The 23228-nt window shown below is 46.0% G+C and overlaps 1 protein-coding gene across 5 annotated transcripts; it reads right to left on the reverse strand.

Moving 5' to 3' along the window:
• Positions 1 to 1049: 1049 nt before the first annotated feature.
• LOC101160466 (ral guanine nucleotide dissociation stimulator-like 1) lies at positions 1050 to 19700 on the reverse strand. Of its 5 annotated transcripts, none has more exons than XM_020706287.3 (18): positions 19324 to 19700; positions 18791 to 19041; positions 12895 to 13187; positions 11966 to 12010; positions 11708 to 11877; positions 11499 to 11617; positions 11120 to 11431; positions 10945 to 11048; positions 10793 to 10874; positions 9749 to 9808; positions 9407 to 9493; positions 9289 to 9321; positions 9083 to 9204; positions 7016 to 7111; positions 4939 to 5074; positions 4593 to 4862; positions 4353 to 4467; positions 1050 to 2715 (listed from the first exon to the last, which is right to left on the reverse strand). In XM_020706287.3, exons 2-18 carry the CDS (start codon positions 18983 to 18985, stop codon positions 2552 to 2554), a joined length of 2403 nt encoding a protein of 800 aa, XP_020561946.1. In that variant the 5' UTR covers positions 18986 to 19041; positions 19324 to 19700; the 3' UTR covers positions 1050 to 2551. The 5 variants fall into 5 exon arrangements, with proteins under 5 accessions (XP_020561946.1, XP_011479093.1, XP_004066386.1 ...); XM_011480791.4 differs by having other exon boundaries at positions 19149 to 19367; XM_004066338.5 differs by having other exon boundaries at positions 19135 to 19366.
• Positions 19701 to 23228: the final 3528 nt, after the last annotated feature.

A 23228-nucleotide genomic window follows, 5' to 3' on the forward strand; every position in this document is an offset into this window, starting at 1 on the left:
TTTATCTCAAACAAACATTTTTCTTTACTCTGGTTTTTGTTTTACATGAATTTCTGATTGTGTAGAAATCCAACAGAGCAAATAACTGCACTCCTCTAGCACCACCTAGTGGTTCAAACCAGAACTCCTGGATCTTCTCACTTTCTCCTGACGAGACACTTCTGAGGATCTGATGAGCTTCTCAGCTTTTTCCAACCTAAAGTACAGTTCATGAATGTATTCTTTCCCTATTCGGACATCATGAATCGGTAACAGAAGTTTGTAACGGCCAACAAAAACTGCGTAAATCCCCCAAAAGGAATAAACAATTTCCTTTAGTGCGACATTTGTGTAAAAACTTGGTCATTTCTAACCGTCGACTCCCTAAGTATTTGAGCCGGATGACCTGATAAAACCTGAATTCTCAGTTTGAAGTGACAAAAAGGATGGACTTTCAGAACTCTCCACATTTTTGGAGATCATTTCTGGAACATTTCACAGCTTCACCCGTCTCTGGGCTTTACTGACGCCTGAACCTGACAGTTCCCTCCCAGCTCTGCTTCATCAGGGAGGTGGAGGAGGAAGTGCCGGCATGAGACAGTATAATGGAGCAAAGCCTACCATCAGGGAGGTGTAACAGACCGATAGTCAGTTTAAGATGAGTGAATAGTGTCAATTTAGAAAAACGACAGAACAAAAAGCCAGTTAAATGTCTTTTTAGGCAAAGAATCCAAACCATAGAACTCAGTCATCCACTTCTGTTAAAGTGTAACAGATTGATTTAAAACAAAAGCAGCAGGTATGTTCTCATGCAGCACTAGTCCTCTTACTATGATTTGGATGACAGTTGCAGAGATTCGTTTCACACCAATGTCTCCTCTGAACGTTCATGTTGGTCTCTGGTTACCTGCTGAGGCCCTCAGCTGATGTTTCTGCTCCCGCTGCTGGAACTGGGATTCAACCAAAAATCATTGCTGCTTCTGCGCTGAAGCAGAGTCTGAACTCCTTCAAAGTCCAGATTCTGCTTCTGTTTGGAACCGATTTCCACAGAAAAGCATCGAACAATGACGTCAGAGCATTTCAATGAAACTTTATTATGAGAATTTTAATTTAAAATCTGTATAAGCAACAGAGAGAGAACTTTAACACTTGGACATATCCAAACACAAACCTCAACAACTTTATGATAAACAGACTGAACAAATAAACGTGCATATGAACAAAATATTGCTTTAGATCTTCTGCTTTAAGTCAGTCATGAGGAAAACAACTACAATCTGTAAATGTACAAAGAAACAAATGCCATATTAGTTGATATTAAAATATATATTTATGTATATACAGTAAATGCTTTTGTTTAAAAATATCTACAGGAATGAAACGTTAGAATACAAAAGTGGAACAGAAATGACAGACGAGGAGCGAGCAGAGGCGTCCGGATTTCCTTCCGTTAAATCCCGGGACAGCCTCTGGAGCAAACCCAACTTTCTGAGAAGTTTGACACGAATATTTCCAAATGTAGTTTGGTAGTTCTGAGGAGGATCTCACATCTTCACATGCAGAGACGCCTCGTTTCACAGTCAGATGGCTTCCGTCTCCTTCACAGTGGCGCCGCTGGCACCCCGCGTCACGGCGACGGGCGACAGTCGCCCGTCGCCGTCCAACCCGCTCACATACTAGTGCAGGAACTCGAGCGAGAACGCGAGTCTACCAGCATCACAGAGAACAATCTACTCCCTTCATTTAAACCGATACAGTCTGGACTTAACGAACAAAGTTTAAAACAATGGTTTCTTCAGGGCTCACAGGTTCAGGATGAAAGTCATCGTTTGGAACCGATCCAGAGCCGATGGAGAGTGGAACCGCTGACTAACAGAAAGGGAAATGCAATTAAAAGACAAAGTGCTTGGGTTTTCCTCCAACAGGAAACAGGAAAGAAGAGAACTCTGCGGTCCTGTGTAAACACGAGCGAGGACGGGAACCCAGACTTTAAGGTCAAAGTGCTGCCGCTCTTCTGGTCCAACACCCTTTGAGGTTCTGGGAGGTTTCTGCTTTTGGATCTCCCAGCTGTAGCAGAACCACAGAATCTGTAAAAGACGGGTCTGGATGTCTCCATGCGGAGCATCGGTGTCCTGAGGAGAAGCAGCCTCCGTTTCTGACGGTAAACTAGGAGGAGGAATGAGGGCCGGGCTGCAAACAAACACGCCGCCTCATCAATACTGATGTGCAATAAATAAATCATAAAAGTGCTATTTTAAAATCTTTAACCCTTCATTAAAAGTAAACACTTATTTTGAACGTTCAAGCAACATTTCTGCATCAGGCAGAGTTCACGTTTGATCTGAGCGGAGCGACTGCCAACACGTCCGCCGCCGCCGCCCCGCTGCTTCCCAGCTTCACTGGCTGCAGTTCAGCTGCCTGTAAACTCAAGCAGTGGCCCCCAGTCCCCTGGGTTTCCTCACGTGCATGAGCGCGGCCCCCCAAGCAGGACTTCCGCTGCAGTGTGTAGACGCCGACGGCACCACGAGAAAAAAGCAGCAAACTTTTCTCCTGAAAAGTTTTTTTTTCCCCTTCATTTGATGAGGCGGCTCCTGGCCTGAGCTCCAGGACTGCAGGAGGAGCCCAAAAGCCTCCTGTGGCCCCTGTGGCTCCTCCAGCGCGGACGCAGCACAAAGTCGTAGTTGGCAGAGGTGCACATGGCATAAAAGACGTTGGCCTTGTCGGGTATGTGCAGTTCTGAGGAGGACAGAAAGAGGATGCAGTCAGTCAGAGTCAGACCTGCAGACGGATGGAAGCAGACGTTCAGCTCTAAACCTAAGCGTCGCTCTTTGCTGCTGCCTTTCTTCAAAACTCTCACCGTTTCATGTATTTTCTGCACTGCATTCTCAGAATCCTGCAAAGCACATCTGAATCAAAAACTCTGCTTATTAAGCGCCGATTCCCAACTACAGTGTTCTGGATCTGGATGATCCACTGCAGCCTGGATGGTTTCATCTCTGAAAAGCTCTTTGAGCGGCGCGTTTCGGAATTCAGTCCCAGCATTTTCTCCGAAACGTTTTCCAAGGGTTCGAGCGCCGATGGAGTCTCTGACGGGTCATGGGTTAAGAGAGCATCGACCTTCAGAGCAGGGATGTAGCGAGTCTCCGAATACTGTTGCAGAAAAATCTTTGTGTTACACTAAATGTAACAAATAAATAAAATAAAAAAATACGACAAAAAGGGGTTTATACAAATCTACACTCTGGTTTCTCGAAGCTATATAACCTCTTTTTGTGATAGTAAAACCTGTCCAACAGAAAAAGCCTTCAGCTCTAATCTGTTTGCTAAGCTGTTGGACAGAACAAGTTAAAAAAAAAAAAAAAAAAAAAAAAAAAACTTTGTGGCGTCTGACATCGCCCATTCACAGTTTCTGATAAATATAGAGGAGTAAAGTAAAATATACTAAAATTGCAGAAATATTTGGGATTTTTAGCAGGGGCGGGGCTAGAACATTTTATAAAGGGGGGCAGAAGACTTTGGAATGGGGGCAAAATACCAGAGTGGAAGGTCATTACAAATGAAAGGATCAAAAATCCATATTTCTAACTTTTCTTTATTTCTATTATTATTTTCATTTGATTTCAGAAATGTTGCTTTTTTTCAGTGCTTAAGGAAGCTTGGATGGATGTTTTTTAACATAAACCTTTCATTGACTCAAAGAGAATCATTTGTGGGGCAAAGCTTTTTGCTGGGGGGGGGGGGGGGGGGGGGGGGGGCAGCTGCCCCCCCCTTGCCCCCCGGTAGTGCCGCCCCTGATTTTAAGCTTATAAAATAAACTAACCAAATGCAGTACTGTCACCGGAGGTTGATAAAACTTCAAAGTAAAGTGTCGGTAAAAATAAAAAGTATTACCGGTAAATGTTTTTGGTAAATAAAAAAATGCAACTGAAGTTCCTCAAAAAATCAATTTTGTTTTAAATATAGTCAATAATTTGATTTAAAATGATCGTGAATTCAAAATTAGGAACGATGAAGACGGATAAACTATGGAGAACACTTTCAGGATTGACGTTTTAGTTTGGTTTCCTGCTGAGGTTAACCAGGAAGTTGACAGAAAAACACTGTTTTCTGTGATAAATACCACTTCTTTCTTTCTTTCTAAATCTTTGGGCTTCCATCTATTATGGTTTATTCTAAATAATTGTATAAACAATGGGGATTAAATAGATATTATTTTAATTTCCTTGTCTCCGGTAAAAAGACAAACCTATTGGAGCCATTCAGACATTATTCGATAGTAAAAATTGTGGTTTGATCTGGGAATTCTGCGCATCGATCCGTTCAATCCCCAGCTGAGTTCTGATCTTTAGCCGTACTCGTGAATCCGGATCTACCTTTGCCGTGGTTGAGCTTCTGTAAGAGGCTGAAGTCACCGCTGCTGGAATCTTCCATGTTGTGCTTTTCCAGAGCCCTCTGGATCACCTGCGGCGTGTGGTCCTGACTGGACAGCTGAGGAGGAAGCCACACGAGTCCGCGTCAGACTGAAAGCCCGCTGAGCTGGCCTCCCCCCTCAGACGGCGCCGACCGAGCCGCCTGCAGAGAGCAGGCTCTCCGCTGGTCCCTGCAGAACCTACCAGGATGCTCTTGTAGACGTTGCCGTTGCTGACGCTCTCCACGGTGACCCTGATGATGCACTGATCCGAGATCTGCTTGTTGTAGACGGGCTGCAGCGGCTGAGGACAGGAGCGGGGGGGCCGCACGGACTCCGGGCTGAGCAGCAGGGAGGAGGAGGAGGTGAGGTCCGGCTGCGAGGAGCTGCAGGACGAGCCGGAGAGGCTGGCCGACAAAGACGAGGACAAGGAGGAGAGATCCTCCGCCACGTTGTGGAGAGAGCCCGAGAGCGACTGGAGAGAGGGCGGAGGTCATGAACGTCGTCAGACGGGACGACCACGGCCGTCGGCAGCCGGTCGGCACGCTCACCTTAAATTTGAGTCTGAGGGGGGAGGGATGGGGAGCAGGAAGGTCCTCCATGTCGGAGCTGCTGGAGCTGGACGACGACACGCTGATCCGATCGGCGTGAGTCTTGGCGAGCGAGCTCTCGCTGGACGTCCGCAGCCTGAGGAAAACAGGTTCCCCACGTGAACCACGGAGGTCATCTCAGGTGAACGGAGTCATGTCTAAAATGCTGCGACAGTGGGGGGGGTCTAACCATCAATGGATGCAACCAGACCGATCCGGCTCTGGCAGTGACTTTGAGATTTTAATCCATGCTTTTATTTCAACACGTTTGGATTACTGTAATGCTCTCTATGTTGGGCTTTCCCAGAATTTACTTGCTCGATTGCAGTTAGTCTAAAATGCTGCTGCCCGTCTTCTAACTGACACACGGAAACAAGAACATATCACTCCCATTTTAGCATCTCTTCATTGGCTCCCAGTTCGCTTACGCATTGATTTTAAAATTCTCCTATTTGTTTTCAAATGTCTCCATGGACTCGCTCCAAAATATCTGTCTGACCTGATTCAGGTGTACAATCCCCCCCGCTCCCTTAGGTCAACAAATCAGACACAGCTGGAGAGGTGAAAAACGGAGAGGTGACCGAGCCTTCTCAGTCTTCGGACCAAAAATCTGGAACGAATTGCGATTAAAAAATGTTAATCAAAGTCCATCTTTACCATTAAAAATGTGTTTCTAAATGAGATAATCGATCATCCATGTTGGAAAATATCATTTGGATGGAAACACGCTGGGTTTATCTGACTATAAGGTAAAACCGACCAATCACAGCGGACAACACCTGCGTGATGTCATGAACACGGATCAGTCCATCATTCCAGTCCAATATGTGGACAGACTTTGACTAAAGTCATGTGACCATCCAGTGTCTAGAATGTTCTAAGAATGTTCCCTTTGGATTCTCTGGATGTGGAAAAACAACAGTGGTGAACTTTAGGAAACTAACATGTGAATGGATTTGACATTCATTCTAGTTTACTGGTTGGTTTGGACACAGATTTCATTAACTTGATGATCTGGAAGAAATCCAAGAATCTGGAAAACTGATCAGTAGCAGGAATTTCTGTCTGAGTCTCACTGCTGGAAGTTTGGATGAAGATGATCTGGATCCACTTTAGGACAGAGGATCTGGATCCACTTTAGGACAGAGGATCTGGATCCACTTTAGGTCAGAGGATCTGGATCCTCTTTAGGACAGAGGATCTGGATCCACTTTAGGTCAGAGGATCTGGATCCTCTTTAGGACAGAGGATCTGGATCCACTTTAGGTCAGAGGATCTGGATCCACTTTAGGTCAGAGGATCTGGATCCTCTTTAGGACAGAGGATCTGGATCCACTTTAGGTCAGAGGATCTGGATCCTCTTTAGGACAGAGGATCTGGATCCACTTTAGGTCAGAGGATCTGGATCCACTTTAGGTCAGAGGATCTGGATCCACTTTAGGACAGAGGATCTGGATCCACTTTAGGTCAGAGGATCTGGATCCTCTTTAGGACAGAGGATCTGGATCCTCTTTAGGACAGAGGATCTGGATCCACTTTAGGTCAGAGGATCTGGATCCACTTTAGGTCAGAGGATCTGGATCCACTTTAGGTCAGAGGATCTGGATCCACTTTAGGACAGAGGATCTGGATCCACTTTAGGAAAGAGGATCTGGATCCTCTTTAGGACAGAGGATCTGGATCCACTTTAGGACAGAGGATCTGGATCCACTTTAGGACAGAGGATCTGGATCCACTTTAGGTCAGAGGATCTGGATCCTCTTTAGGTCAGAGGATCTGGATCCTCTTTAGGACAGAGGATCTGGATCCTCTTTAGGACAGAGGATCTGGATCCACTTTGGGTCAGAGGATCTGGATCCACTTTAGGACAGAGGATCGGATCGCTCTGCATGAACTAATCGAGTATGAATCGTGTCAGCAACCACAAATGAATCGTCACATCCCCACATGACAAACAGAATGGCTGAACACTCATGCAGTCATGAGCCAAGAACCAAAGGCTGTGCAGAAATGTTGGCTGGAAGTCTCCAGAACCTACATGCCGAGCTTCTTGCCGAGGAGACGACTGCTCCATGAGCTGGGGGAGGAGGGGCAGGGGTCCACCGGGGGCTCCAGCTTGCGGGACAGTTCGTAACTGCAGAGGAAAAAAACAAACAAACAAACAAAACCTTCATCCTCTGAATCCCACGACTGTCCATCCATCTAGGACACAGTTTCTGCAGAGCGGCAGGACTTCATCAGACATGAATCCAGCTGTTCAGACGCTCTATAAATCCCCACACGGCAGCATTAAATATTAAAAGACTTTGAACATTATTATAAGGAACCATTAATGTGAGCTAAATGTTTATTCTTTCATCTGCTCTAGAGTGCATTAGATCTTTTCACGCATTTATTTGCCATTCTGTCCGCTATTAGAACAAAAGCCTTCCATCAGCAAAGACAAGTCTATTTTCAATGAACAGTGGGCGGAGCTTGGAGAGCTTCCAGAGGCGTCCCTTTAGAACAGGGGTGGGCAAACTACGGCCCGCAGGCTGGACTTGGCCCGCCTCACTGAACAATATCAGAGATCCGTGTTTTTTTTTAATCTGGCCACACGATCAAGACGTGACATTTTCTTCCCCCCTTCTGCAGTCTGTGTCCCGATCTGAAACCCTCTAAAAATCTCTGTCAAACAGAACAGAAGACAGTCTTTCCTTTCCACGTCGCAGTTCATCTTTCCCGGTTTAGCTCATTCTTTTAGAGCGATTATGCTGCTTTTTTTAAACAGCACCCTGTTCTGTGTCCTGATTGGCTGGAGACCCTGTCAATCAATCTCCTCAGTCCGTGCCGTGTCTCCCGTACAGAAACGAGGAGCTCTTCAGATCAGAAATCTTTGATCGATCAGATCTTTGTTTTCTCAGATCCTGGACTGAATTTCTATGAAGGTTTGAGAATTTAAACAAGAGAGAAATTTGAAAATGTTCACGTCTGTGTGAGAAAAGTGTATTTATGCAGTGAGGAGTTTTACTGCCATAAACGTCTGGAATCAGACTCTGTGGATTTCACCGATCACTGTTGTTTTTAGAACGTAACTCCTGCAATAAACGAGGGAACTCTGTCCTGGTGAAAAGGTAACATAGAAATATGCGTAGCTGCAGCAGAAGACGTAGAAATGTGCTTTTTCATTATTACTGGATGAGAAACAGACGTGCAGGACACAGCTGCTCAGTTTTAGTGCAAACTGAGACGACGTGAGGAACAGCAGCCTCCAAGTCTTTATTAGGATTAAGACAGGAGAGGATCCACTATTTTTTTTTTTAATGTATCAGTATATTTTTCCTGAATTTTTGTCTTTGAAGTTCATAGAGTGGTATTTGGTCATTGCTTCATTTCATAAATAATGTTATTTATTTTATTAAAAGGATCATGAATGAATGAAACTTTTTTTAAATAGCACTTTACAACTCCTTCAAGGTACCAAAGGGCTTTACAATAAAAAAATGATCTAAAATGGGAACAAAAGTTAGAATATTCTGTTTTAGAAAATCATTTTCAATCCAAATGTTTTCATCTACATTCCGCGTTATATCATTCTCACTCCACGCATCTGCCCGTGGTCCGGCCCTTCTATCCAATTTTAGAACCCAATGTGGCCCAATGTGAGTTAAAATAATTCCCCACCCCTGCTTTAGAAGAAACAGGCCCTTGTTTCCAGGAATCACGGATAGTCGCTTGGTCTATTCATTTCCTGGGGCAAAAAGATCAATAAAAAATGAAATATCATTGAATTTTTAGAGCTTTTCAATGAAAAGTAATGGCATACCTCCAACATGGAAGCCAAAAAGTCAACTTTTAATTTCATCTCCAGTAGTTTCAGCGATACAAAGTTATGTAATGTTATCATCAGATAATGGGAGGAACTTTAAATTGCTTAAAAGCTATTAAATCACATTTAAAATTGATTTAACAGCTTTTAGCCCTTGTGCTATCTTGTGGGGTCCAGATGACCCCCCACTCCCAACGTGAACGTGCGGAGGCAAAATGGTTAATTTTGAAACATTTTTTTACAGTTGATCTTGAACTGGCTCAGGTCTAGAAAAAAGGAGCAGGAACATTGGAGTACCTCTTCTGGTCCGTGAGCAGCAGCGGCGCCTGCAGCCACGCGCTGACGTGGCGGTTCACAGCAAGGCTGTACTGAGAGCAGAAAGCCTGGAGCTGCCGGATCTGTGACAGAATCTCAAACTCCTGCAAAAGATGCAAAATATGTCATTCCTTGCATTTCAAAAACCATGTGGTTACGCCAAGCGGCCACAAGGGGGCGACACTCACCCGCCTGCGTTTCTCAAAGTTGACCAGGCCGCCCTGTTCAGGAAGGAAAGAAAGACAACCTGTGTTACACCAGACCGGGAATTGACTGAAAGTTCAGGGAGGGGGGCAGAGGCGTCACCTCCAGGGTGTCGGGCAGCGCCGTGTCCAGCATGGTGAGGACGGTCAGGTAGGTGCCCAGGTAAGGAACCACGCCCCCGCTGAAGCTCTGAGGACAGGAATCAATCATCTCACACTGTTCTCATCAAACCGTTCTCATCTGTGAAAACACCGTCCGCATCTATGATCTATGACAGCATGGAACATGCCCCGCCCACACTCTGTAAACCAATCAACTGAGAGAAAAGTCCCCCTAAAAGAAAACAGAACGGAAATCTTCCTAAAGAGGGAAACGCACATCCGACAGTTTGGTGCGTCTAAAGCTTAAAGTCAGGAGGCAAAGGTGACGGCGTGCGGCCCTCACCGTGTGTCTGGACTCCGGGCACACCCGGGGGGGTCTGATGCCGTCGGGGTGACTCCCATCCTGCAGACAGAGTCAGGCTGTCAAAGCGAGAAAGCGGCGAGTTGCATAACTCCTCCCAGGAGTCATCCTGCGCTGCAAGGACAGGGCGTGCTCGCTGGCGGAGCGTTGCCAGGAAACACGCCACTCTGTTTGTTTGCGGTTCAGTGGCCTCAGCCAGGAGCGTCTCGCCTTATTTTCTGCTCAGCAGGTTGTTGACGATGACGGCCGTCATGAGAGTTTGTCTCCAACACGCAAACCAGGATTTATGGTTAATGAAGGAAATGTCAACGGATTCTGGTTTAACCGACAGATCAGTCTGGGTTTTGTTTCATATTGACAACTTGAAGTGATTTAATGAAATGTTAGGAGTGATGAAGTATCCAGATTGGACAAATACAAAGATTTACCCTTTTTTTGGTTATTAAAGGAGAGTTCTGCAGGAACAGACCGACAGTCGCCTACGGTGGCCTTGAAGGACAAATCACTGGACGCAAACACATTTTAACGATCACAACGGCAATTAAAAGAGGAAAATAAACAGCTTTGCTTTTTTGAAAACGAAACAGAACTCTAGAGACCAAAGCATAAAGAAAAAAACAAAATGAACAATAAAAAACATTTCAGAAAACAAGAAGAATTTCCAGAAAATTAAAAATGAAAAGTTACTGGAACTGTGGGACGTCGCTGACTGGACGACGTTTGTCCATCATTTCAATCAAAGGTTTTTTTCTTAGATACTTGTTTGTTTTTAACTGACATTGTGATCTTTTGATAGGATTTGCCCTTCAGGGCCACCGTAGTTTTCTAACGAAGATAAAAGTGTGTCCAAATCCCCCCCCCCCGCCCCAACTACTAAAAAACCTATATAGTGCGGTGCTATGTGGTGCCCTCAGGATAAATCATCTCTGCTGGTTCCGTTGTTGGTTTGGTTCTGGTTAAAACAGGTGCGGTTTTCTTTCTCGGCTCGCGTGGGGCGGCGTTAAGGGTCAGACGTGGCGTGGTTACCTCCAGGACTTCTCTGCTGGTCAGCACGCAGTTCTCATCGGGGAATGTCTCGCACAGGTGCTCAAAGACGCTCATGCTTTCTCTGGAACGGAAAGAGGCGGTGAATTTCCTGAAGGTTCAGAGCTACGCGGTCCGGACGGCGGTTTGCTCACCTGCTCACGGCGGCCCAGGTCTTTCTCAGGCGGTAGACGGCGTTGGACTGCAGAGCAGACAGGATGGCCCGTAAGGAGGAGAAGTTCTTCAGCTGTCTGCATTCCTGCGGAGACGTGTGTTAGCTTAGCCGCCATGTCCGACCGCAACCTCGAGGGAGTTCGGACTCTCACCCACCTGTGCCACGGTGATCCACCACTCGATGATGCGTGCTCGGTGGGCGGGGCTGCTGTGCGGACAGTGAGGCGAGCTCGGCGCAGAGGGAGGGTACAGGAAGGTGGAGGCGGGGCAGGGGGAGGAAATGGGGGAGGAAGTGGAAGGGCTGGGGGAGGACGGGCAAAGGAGGGAGGTGATCACCCGGTTGGTGACGGCGTTGAACTGGGAGATGGTGGCGCGCACCGACGGCGCCTGCTGTCGGTTCTGCTTCTTGTCGCGCTGGGACCAGACGCAGCCCAGGCAGTGGAAGGGAACGACTCGGACGAACAGCTCCTGAGGAGAAGCGGCGTTAAAGAGGAGCCCTCCCCCAACAGAAAAGATGTTCCGAACGGAAACCTACGGCGTCCAGCCGGGTCAGCTGCTCCGCCACCTCTCTCACAGAGAAGTCCATGAAGTCGTGTTTGCCAGAAATCTGTCCTTCATCCTCCAAAGACTCGTGGCCGTCTGACTGTTTGCAATCTGTCAAATAAAAGCGTCCATGTAATCAGACACGGAGAGTGGGCGGAGCTCCCCACTAAACAAGAATCCTGAGGTCGGATCTCAGGCTACCTTGCTGCTGCAGCCGCTTGAGCAGGACGTCGGCCTTCTGGGCCAGGCGTCTGAAGCAGAGGCGGCCGTGCAGGTGGGCGCAGAGGAGCCGCAGGGCCGGGAAGTCCGGCGGCTCCTGGAAGTCCTTGCTGTACTCGTCCAGCCACAGGCGCACCACCGGCAGCAGCGGACTGCGGGGGAAGAACGGGAGGAAAGGCGGTCAGGAGAAACCAGAAACATCTGCTCCCGCGGGGAGCAAAAGTCCAAACATCCGCTCACCTGCAAGAGCTGACGGCGCTTTCCAGGTTGGAGAAGGTCACGTCTCTGCAGAGGAAACAGGAAGACACGGACGCGTCAACCAAGCGGCACATTCACAGATCATCGAGTGGATATTTTAGCCGCGTGATGACAGAAGGCATCCCGTGAACGTCACAGATCTGAGCTCGTCTTCCTGTGGAAAATGTCCTGCAAGATCCACGCCGGCCTTGGTACCAGAGAGCAAACAGAGACCCCGCCCACCCCGCGGCACATCTCTGGGATGAGCGACATCATCACAAACTGCATCTGAAGTCTTTCCTGTGGGCAGAAACGCCGCAGCTGGGCGCTAAATGGCGGCAACAAGGAGGACCTTCCTGCAGAGTGCAAGGTGGAACCCTGAAGTTCAGAGGAAGGAAAGCCTTTCCCAGTCTGCCCCTGACCCCTGACCTCTGCGCCTCGGAACAAAGCGGCAGCTTCAGAACATTCCTAAGGTGAGTCTTGAGTGAAACTGGTGGCAAGTTCCTCTGCTGGGCGTGTCCCGCTGTCAGGAATGGAACAGAAATCTGCCTCACGTCCCAGAATCTGAGAGAAGACGTTTAGACTTCTTCCTCCTTTGAAAAATGGCGTGAGTGCGTGTGGCATGGCGTGACGCCGCCGTTCACCTGTGCCGTGACGACTTGAGAAAGTAGAACACGCCGGAGGCCAAAATCCGGCAGAGTCCTGATAAGGACAGCCAACAGCCATTGTCCCGAGAGAATAAAGGCTTTAGAGGAAAGCAGAGCAGCAGGAACGTCATTTCACAGCCGCCGCTACAGACGGGATTCGCTTTCAGGGGGGGGGTTCTGAAAATGTCATGCTGCGTCTGTTTTGTGCTAAACAAAAAGCTTTCTAAGTCAAGCAGAAACAATAAGCTCATGTGTGGGCCGGCTGCGCAGCCGACTGCCTCTCACCTCTGAAACAGCAGCTCCACCAGCGTCCTGGGCGAGGTGAAGGCCCTGTACGTGGACAGGAAGACGTGGATGAAGTCCGGCTCGCGGCTATCGGGGTCCAGCAGGTGGGCGACCAGGCGCCCCAGCGTGCCGGCCTTCAACCTGCGCACCTTGACGGCGTGGTATTGGACGCAGCTGAAAGGGGACGACGAAGGCTCCGCGGGGTCGGCGCCCGGCGGGACGGGCTCCCTGCGCAGGGTGACGCCGAACACCGCGTCCTCCTCCTCCGTGTCCACCCACTCCTGCACGGGGTCCTGCGGGGCGAGAATCGAACACCCACCATGACTCGCGCGAGAAAACATGACGACTGCAGCGGGCGACTGACAGAAAGAACGGATGTTCATGGCGATCACATGGTCAAAGTCCCACCCCGACCTCCGGATCCGTCCTGAAAGAGTCCCCAGCCGTCTTTTAATCCTGACGTTTTTAAGAGGAATCAAAACACCCGGGTCGTTTTCCAGACCATCGTTTCTGCAGAGCGGCATTTTTTCATCTGCTCCATATTCACCAGGATCTGAATAAATCTCCATCATCAGAAAAAAAAGAAGCCAGAACTGGTCTTTGTGGAAGTTATTAAGTGTTTGAGAGGTCAAAGGTTGAAACATGGCTGACATCATCTGTAAAAATAGAACCACTGGTTGATAAGCAGGAGCAGGAAACTGAAGCCTAAGACCAGAAAACGGATCACGTCTGCGGAAAATGGACGGATGAGTCCATACATCGCTGCATCTTTATGTAATCTACATCCGCAGACGTGAGCGGTCAGGATTTTACATCAGAGTCACACAAAAAGAAAAAAAAAGACGCTTTTTCTGCAGGTTTTTGGGCGCCTCGGTTTCTGTGGATCAAGAAAAAAAACCACAACTTTGCAGAAATCACCGACGCCTGGTCCAACCAACAAACTCGGTAAACCACCCGTCTGCCGGAACGCCACAAGGAAGCTAAAATGCCGCCGTCCTTCCTCCAGATCAACCTTTACCTCTTCATCTTAAAGGTTTCTCAGCTGTCTGTCAATAAGATTCAAACTGTGGAGACGTTTTCCAAGTAACAAAGAGCTGTTTCTGCAAAGAATTTCACTTTTGCTATGTAATAACTTTTGTTAACTTACATTGTTTCTATGCTTTTTATAGACACACATCTAGCAAAATTGCATCGCTTTACTGGTCACATATTTAGATATTAACGGTTTTTTAAATCCTATTTGAATACTTGTACTTTTCTGAATCTTTAAACAGTTTGGTGAAGATTATTATTATTATTATTTTGATAAATTAGTTTCTAAGGACCTAAAGAAATCTACTCATAAAATCAGTTTTTCTATTAATAATTGGAAAGACAGGACAGGTTGCACCTGGACTCGTGTTTGTTTTGTCTTCATTTTCAGAAATGATTGTTGAACAAACATGAGAGCAGCAGCTTCAGACAATTTTCCCATCATTCATCACTAAATCAGCCTCATATATTACATTTACTATAGGAGATGCATTTTGCAACCACAGCTGAGCCAAACACCAGCTGAGCTCCCAGCAAACAGCTGCGGCTGTAAACGAAGAGCTCTCAGCCTCCTGCAGGTGGTCGGTCACCTGCGTCACGGCTGAGGACGCCAGAAGAAACCGGACAGAAACGGGAACCTACCATGCTGAAGTCCCACTTCCCCATCTCTGCTGCGGACGTGAACGAAGCCGTCTTGAGGGGAAGGGGGGGTGGGGGTTCCGGTAATTAGGGCGTTAATTGCGGCCTGAGCCGCTCCGCTGGGAGACTCATTGTTCAAATACCGGATAATTCTCCAAACACCGTCCGCCTTTCGCGCTGCACGGCGACGGTCTGACCGCGGGAGGAGGAGGCGGGGGGGTTGACGGGGCGAGGACGACACGCCGGAGGAGGCTGAGGGGGCGGAGCCAACAGCCAGCTGCATGCTCATTGGTCCCGCCGCGGACTGATAGAGCGCACGGGCTAACAGCTGATGATCGGTGCGCGCGCGTTCACATTGTGTTGACAGAAGAAGCCCCGCCCAGCATCGCAGCTCTCGTCTACGTGAGACCGTGCGCGCGCGCGCCTCCGGTAAAAGGAGCACAGTTGCGGCCGGTGTCACAGAGAGGCTCCTCCCGCAGAAAACTCCCGGTTTTCACCGAACGTCTGCAGAACAAATCCGTGACGTCATGAAAAAGTCCAGCTCAGCAGCGAACCGTCGTTCAGGGAAGAATGACGTCATAGCTCCTGAAAAACGGGTCCGACCTCACGGTCCTCATTCCATCCAGAGCTGGTTTCAGTCACGAGACAAACTCACTTCAATGAAAACAAACAGAAACAGCACGCGGCTATTTTTGCTTGATCTATAAATAGATCGACATAAACTCAGAAAATAATTACCGGTAGATCTTATTTTAGCTTCTGAGAAAAAGACAACTTTAACACAAAAAAAAGAACCAGGGGATCGTTCTGCTATCTCACTAAATACACATTTTAAATCTTTGTGTATTCCATAAAGTTTATTAAGACTTTAAATTAAATGAAACTTTTTGAAAAATCTTTTAAATACATTTTAAATATTTTTTAAGTGAGTCTAGCCCAGGGATCGGTGACCTTTAACCCCTACAGAGTCATTTCAGAGCCACAAAGCCTAACTTTAGTTCACCCTAAAGAAAAGAACGGGGCTGCTTTGCATCTATGTTGTTGTTATTACAAAAATACAAAATTAACAATAAATGAATAACACATAAAGAGAAACAAACCTTTTTTGTAATATGAATTCATTTTTAAAATTTATTTGCCATAAACTGTAAACCTAACAAACAAAAATCTAATCGGGGCTTAAATGAGTTACTGTCTCATTTTTATCTTTTAAAATTCTTTGGTTGTTTTCAAAACTGGACAGCCGACCTTATAATTCAGTCACGCTTGAAAGGACAGAATAAAAAAGCCACAATAGTGGGGTAAGAGAGACACACCGGAGGGGTAAGAGAATTATAACAGAGGGGCAAAGGAGCCACTATAGAGGGGTAAGAGTACCAACAAAGTTACAAAAGACCCCCATGTGGCTCCAGAGCCTCACATTGCAGACCCATGAACTCTCTGAACATTCGAGTCATTATTTTCTGCCCTCATTAAGCCCACAATGATCTTTTTCTTCATCTAATGAGTCTTTGTCTTCTTACATATTTGCCCTCAGCAGTTCAGTAACAAAAGGAGAAACTTCAATTAGTCTCTATTAGACGCATGAATGGGTGATGAGGCGACAGGAACAAAAGAGCGCCACTGAAATATCAACACGGGGCTTTTTAACAGAAAAGATCTTATCAAAGTCTTGTTTTCTTTGCTAGAAAAAGATCAGACTGAAATCTGAGAGTTTTTCCACAGAACTTTTCCTCCAGGATGTTCTACATGAAAACAATGATGGAGATTCCCGGAGGGAAAGCCTGAGAACAATGAGTCAACGTGAGAACACTGGAGCGTTCATGAATGACAAAACCAGAAGATCCATCAGCTCTGACCAGAAGAAACCCAAATACCTGCATAGTTATGACCAACATGAGTGCAATAAAGTTCACAGTGTCTGTATTATTAACTGACTTCTTCTGTTATCAGACACGGGTTGAGCTTTTCCTGTTGTGAAGACAACAGACGCCACAGATGGATCATGGAGGCGGCGGAGATCGGAAAGCGAGCCCACACTTAATGAACCGGGATGAGGGGGGGGCCTTCCTGCTCTCTCACACCTGGAGCAACATCCTCCAAAAGAAAACGGACATCAAGGGGGCGGAGTCACCTGTCAAACTTTGACAGCCGACTCCGCCTCGGTCACGATCAACTGTGTTTGTATACGTCACATCACTACCATCTGATGACGGCGATGACGAAGACGGAAGACGTCCGTCCAAACATGTCAGGTATGTGAAAAAACAACCTGTGTCTGATAACAAAAAACAACCAAGAAGTCAATAAATAAAATTAATAAACCGAGAATAAATAAAGCTCAGCCTCAAATACAAAAGGGGTTTAAACAAATATACACTCAGTCTGTCTGCAGATCCACAAACCCCAATTGTAACAATAAAATCTGTCCAATACAAACGGCACTCAGCTGTTGGACAGGATAAGTTAGAAAAAATAAGAAAAAAACAAGAACTCAAGGACCAAAATAGGTCCAAACAATCTGTGAGATGTTTGGTCAAGTTCTCAAACTGGTGTTTGACACGGCGACATCTTAACACTTTAAAATATAAATGTTATTGAGTAAAATTAGTTTTTTTATTTTAACAGGACGTTTATGGTATTTAAGGTATTTAAGGTATTCAGGTATTTAAGAAATCTTTTTCTTCTTCAGAGTTCCCTTGAGGTGAATATAACACTGTCAAAAATGAGGGAAAAGTAAAAGACAAATCTAACGTTTAAAAATCCAATTCTGGACAAAATTAAAATAATTTTTTGAAGGTTGCTTCAGAAGAAACAGAAGCTTTTCTAGTGAAAAATAAAACACTAAATTAAAAAAAAAAATCACCTAAAATCAACTGTCAAGCATGGTGTTGTGAGGGTCATGGTAGGGGCTCGCTTTGCAGTGACTAAACGGTCTGTGAAACCCTCTGGCAGTCCATCAAAAGAATCCATCTCAGTCCATCTGAAGACCACCAGAACGGCTAGATCAGCTGAACAGATGAGCGCCTTCTGCCAAAGGTCCAATCAAAATTCAGAAAGGTCTGGAGGAACTTCAGGACAGCTGCGGAAAAAAGTCCTTCCTGAAGCATGAAGTCAGCGCCTGATAACATGGCGGGAAAACAATGACTTCATGTTCCTGCTGTTGAGGTGGAATCATGAGCCGCTGAGTCACGGGGAGAGCTGCAGCGGCGTTTCTGAACAATAAACAACGACACAATGAGCGGCTCCTGTTCTTCAGAAACACGACGGTCGAGATGATTTTGCTCTCAGAGTTCAAAGATCTCAAAAAAAGATCTCAGATAAACCTGAGCAATGGTTTACAGAGATACAAATGTCCCCAAAACAGCTAGAAGTTGGCTTTAGAAAATAGTATTATTAGCTAAAATAGGTTTTGTTTTAAGAAAAAAGGCAAAAATGATAACAATTTTAAAGGAGCTGCATTTCCAGAAGAAACTGCAGGGCTGATGTTATATTCCTGAATGAAAATGAAACTTAAAGGGTCACAATTGGCAAAATAGGTAAAGAAATTATCATAGTTGACCATAAATAAGGTGATAAAAGCACAATAACAAAATAGATATGCTTGTGAAAAATGTCAGAGACAGGTATTGAACCGGCGAGCTTCTGCACCAAGGATCCCCCATGGATTTAAATGGAGGCAAAAATCCTGGAATATCTGGAAAAGTTCAAGGATTTGAAGGACCAAAAGTCACAGCTGGAAAAAGATGAAAGAGCTGAACATTTGAATAGTTGAATGGTTGAAATAGCTGAAACATTGTAGGAGGAGTTAAGCAGCAAAACATGGAGGAAGATACTAGAATAAAGAAAGGGAAACAGGAAAACAGTTGGTTGAATACTTTAGAGCTTCATGCTTTATAGTATTCAACCAAATATGGTAAATCACCAGCTAGAGAAAACAGAACAGATCCTTTCCTCATTTCAGCGAACAGAACCGGGCCGAATGGATCAGGATGAATAAGAGCGGAGAACAGACCACGAGTTAACGGCATTGATGAAAGCGGACCAAACCAAAAGGAGGAACGGCCTGAAGGAGCCGATGGAGAGCCAAAGATCAGCTGAAGGGTCCCCACGAGCATCACGATTTCAAAGATTCAGCTCCTCTGTGTCTTCAAACTGTTTGATTCTGATGGTTAGGTGACATCTCCCAGCAGGGAGGAGGCAGACGGAAACGTTCAAATCTTACTTCAGGTTTGGGTTTGGCGTCCAGCAGCTGGAAGCTCCTGAGCCACACGCCGGGCTCCGTGTCCATGTGGACGCCCTCGCACTGAGCGGCCTTCAGCCACTGCATCCTCCTCATCCTGCCGCGGAGGCCGTGGGGCTCCCCGTCCTCATCGCCTCCTCCTCCTCCTCCTCGGCACACAGGAAAAACGGTCCTCATCTGTGGCTCTGCTGCATCACGCGCTCCTCAGCTCTCTCCAGCATCGGCTTCATCATCTGTGAGAAGGAGGAGAACTTGGAGATGAGTTTCCTCGTGACACCAGATCTGTTGGATCTGCAGTCTGTGGTGAAACGCAGATTTAAAAAAACCTAAAGATGCTGACTGCAAGCAGGGACAAACGTCCACATCATTCAGTTCAAGGAGATAAATCAGCGGAAAAGATGCAGACTCGGCTTCTTCAGGTTCCTCCGGAGCTCCAGAACAATCAGACAGATAAGCAGAAACATTCAGATTCAGTCTGAAACTCCGTGGAGGTGAAGGGTCACGGCACACTCAACTGCTCCTGCTGCTCCTCCTGGGCTGGATGTGCATGTTTGTTCTGGGGAAGCTGGAGGAGTCACTCAGGCATTTATCTCTGAGGGCTGATTGTTCTCTGCCTCAGTGGGCGGATGATGCCGTGCGCATGCGTAGGCGCGGGCGCGCGAGTGCGTGCTTGTGTGGGGGATTTGGCCTCCTCCCCGGCTGCGTTTGTCGCTGTCTATTCAACAGTTTCTCCCTTCACCGCAGCTCCGCGCGCTCCGACTACGTCATCACCTTCTTCACCTGAACTCCCGCCGAAGAACAGAACAGCAGCAACCAGCTGCTTCCATCCAGGTGTCATACCTGAGCGCGTGCGTCGAGCTGGGCGAGTGCACAGCCGAGGCGTTCCTACTGCGTCTGCGCAGAAGCACGCGCAGCAGGTGCAGACCCCTCATCGCCCTGATGGTTTGTCACATTCAGAGAGGTTTTTTTTTTTAGTAAAATGCAGTAAAACTGTTTGGTGATTTATGTTTATTTGCTAAAATTGTTTACGCATTTCCTGAAGACCGTAAAGCTTTTCGCGCGCTGGTCATTTAAAGTCCCGTTAGAAGTTGGGATCTAAATCCACGTGTCATTTGAAGTCCCACCCCCAAAGAACAAATTGTGCAATTTGTTCCGCGTTGGGGGAGCGGTGAGCTGCAGACATTGGACCTATTTGGTGGATTGCCCCCACAATCCAACCCCTTGATGCTGAGTGTCAAACAGGGAGGCATTGTGTTCCTGGATTTGAGCTCATGACTTTCCAGTCACAGGGCGGACACTCTACCACAGGGCCTGTGGTAGAGTGTCTGTCCAATTATCCAGTCAGAGACCTGCGGGTTCCACAGCAAACTCAACAAACTGAGGTTCCTGGAAAATCCGTAAATCATTGGTTCATTTATGTTCCAATTAAAAACAGAAAAAAGGAAGAACAACTTGTTTTTTACATTTTTATTTTCTTATTCGTTATAAAAGGGTCCTGCGCAGCATCTTAGCAGTTCCTATTAGATACTGCAGGACCCTCAAGCTCCCAGGCCCCTGGTAAAGGCCCCGAGCTTGGGTGAGAAACCCCCCACGGAGGGCGAGAGGGGCGTTTTTTTTTTCTACATATTTTTTCGTCAGAAAAACGAATAACAGATTCTGAAAGACCATCCTCACTTTGTAATAAAGATCAAATGTCTTTGTCACAGTCAACCTTATTGTCAGGAAGCCTAACCCAGGTGACGGGGGCGCAGGAGCAGGAAGCAGGCTTCATAATGGGACGCTCTTTGTAAAGGTTTATTCAAAGGACTTTCCAGGAATTCACGTCTTTTTCTGACTGATTCAGGAGGGTCCGATAGTCTCTTTAAGCAAACTTCCTAAATATATAGTTTGTGTTTTTGGTGTTTTTTAATATCTTCTTGTGGCATTTTTATGATGATGGACATGTCAGAATCAGAAATACTTTATTGATCCAACTTGCGGTGGCGTTACCGTAGCAGCATTGCAATCATACAAAGAAAAAAGAATAATATAAAAACAAAATAAATGTAAACAAATAAAGTTGTATAATTAAAAAAAAAAAGTAAATACATTAAGAACTTTAATATAGAAACTGCATCTCTGAGAGGTTTTTGCTGTTGTTAAACAGGAGCAGACGAAAAAACGTGACGTAGAAAACACGCTGGGCGGGGCCACAGGATTCCTGCTCCGCCCCATTCTGATGCGTCCACCTGCTGACACAGATCCACGAACGTCTGTTTTCCTGGTCTGAACTGGAATCTGGATCGATAGCGATATTGTTTGCAATTTTTGTTGCACCGTAAAGGAGCCTATATGATGCTTCTCTTAAGCCGTTCAGAAACTATATCCATATATGTTAACGTATGACCTTTGGCACAATAAAGGATTTTTTAAAATATTATTTATATTCATTTTCCTACCAGGAAGTAAGAAGACTATCTCTGAGGCCCCGCCTGTCTCTCCTTGTGGATGCCGCCCATTTCAGGACATCCTCCTTGAGTCGGCAGCACTTCTCCCCCGAAAACAAACGTAGGAACATGTGGAAAATTAGGGCCTTTTTTTTTGTATTTTCCAGGCATCTGGACTATTATTTAATTATTTCAGCTTGTTTGAAAATCGGAGGATTTCGTTCCCAACTTCTACTGAATCACTGTTTACAACTAGGATTTCCAGCAGCCTGTTTTGCTGTGGCTGCTGATCTATGACAACTTCCAACTGTTTTATGGAGGAGCCTCTGAAGGAGCAATGTGTGTAAAGTAAACCTCCTTGTCACATTCAAGTTAGTTTATTTCATTCTTCTCAAACGTGGCTCTTTCCAGATCCCCTTTCATTCAACACATTTTGAGTTAAACTCAAATATTTTCTATCATATCTAATATCACTGGGCGTTTGCAGCCTTGCTTACTGATTGACCAATCACAGATGCGCTTAAAGGCCTTTGGGTTAATACAGAAACCAAAATGGCTGCAGCTAGTGACCAAAATGTCATTTGACTGACCTGCCACATTTCTGACAGCATTTTACACGATTAGACACATCAAAATCTTTACAAAATGTGTTGAATCTCATATTTGATTCCATTTCAAGTTTTGGATCCAAACATTAGGAGGAGACTAGATTTGATGGTAGTAAAAGTACACAATTTTATTAAAAGCTTGACAGAAGTTTCACACAAAATAAACAAACAACATTTAACATTTTACTCGGACAGCGCTCCAATACTGAATGACGGTGGCTGCCTTCAAGGACTCAGCCCCACTTCACTGTGGGTAGCCAACTAACTGCGCCAAGGGAGATGTCCAATCCAACCTCTTCACACAGAAACACAACCTCAACTGACTAAAAGAAAACAAAACAGTGGAGGTACACCAAGGGGGTATTCCAGGAAGCATGTTTAAACTCCCCTGACTTTAACCCTGAACTCTGGATTTGAACCGGATACGAGTTGGCGTAATTACGCTAGACTTGGTAACCCTGGGTTAATGCACGTGCACAGCAGGTACATACAGACATTCTCAATGGATCGCCGATTTCCAGAGTCACCATGGAAACGCGTGGAGAACAAAAGAGAGAGCTATACTTCAGTGAGACGGAGTCAGAGATTTAAATGACGGCGTATGAAGATTATACGTCCATCAATAAAGTAATACGGCTGCATCATCAGCTAAAAGAATTTCTGCTTGTAGTAGAAGAACAGACAAAGTAAACGCACAAGTTTCTGATCTTATTTCTATATCATGAGAGGGCAAAGATCCTGTGGGACTTCCAGATCCAGACTGATAGGATGGTAATGGTGAACCAACCAAACATTGTAGTGGTGGATAAAGAACAGAGGAAAGCCGTTGTGGTGGATGTGGCAGTGCCAAGCGATGGGAACATCAGGAAGAAGGAACATGAGAAACTGGAGAAATACCAGGGACTCAGAGAAGAACTGGAGAAAGCCTGGAAAGTGAAGGTGACAGTGGTGCCTGTGGTAATTGGAGCACTCGGGGCAATAACCCCCAAGCTGGAGGAGTGGCTACAACAGATACCTGGAAAGACCTCAGACCTCTCAGTCCAGAAGAGCACAGTTCTAGGTACAGCTAAGATACTGCAGGACCCTCAAGCTCCCAGGCCTCTGGTAGAGGACCCCAGCTTGGAGGAGAAACCACCCGCGGAGGGTGAGAGAGGTGTTTTTTTTTTTATATATATAACATATCCAACTTAAATGAATTATTTCAATTACTGAGTTAAATTGTTCTGCCTAATTTCTTACGTCTACCCAACTCAATATTTTTTTACAACTCAAATTTACATATTTATCTAACTAAATGTCATACTACTTCAATGTTTTTCTATCTTAAGTTATTGTACTTCTTAACTCTCATATGTCTACGTGTGAGCCTGCAGATATTCTCATTTT

The sequence above is a fragment of the Oryzias latipes genome, chromosome 1 (genome assembly GCF_053564925.1).
Source record: "Oryzias latipes strain Hd-rR chromosome 1, Olatipes_Hd-rR_3.1".
In the NCBI taxonomy this organism is placed as follows: Eukaryota; Metazoa; Chordata; class Actinopteri; order Beloniformes; family Adrianichthyidae; genus Oryzias; species Oryzias latipes.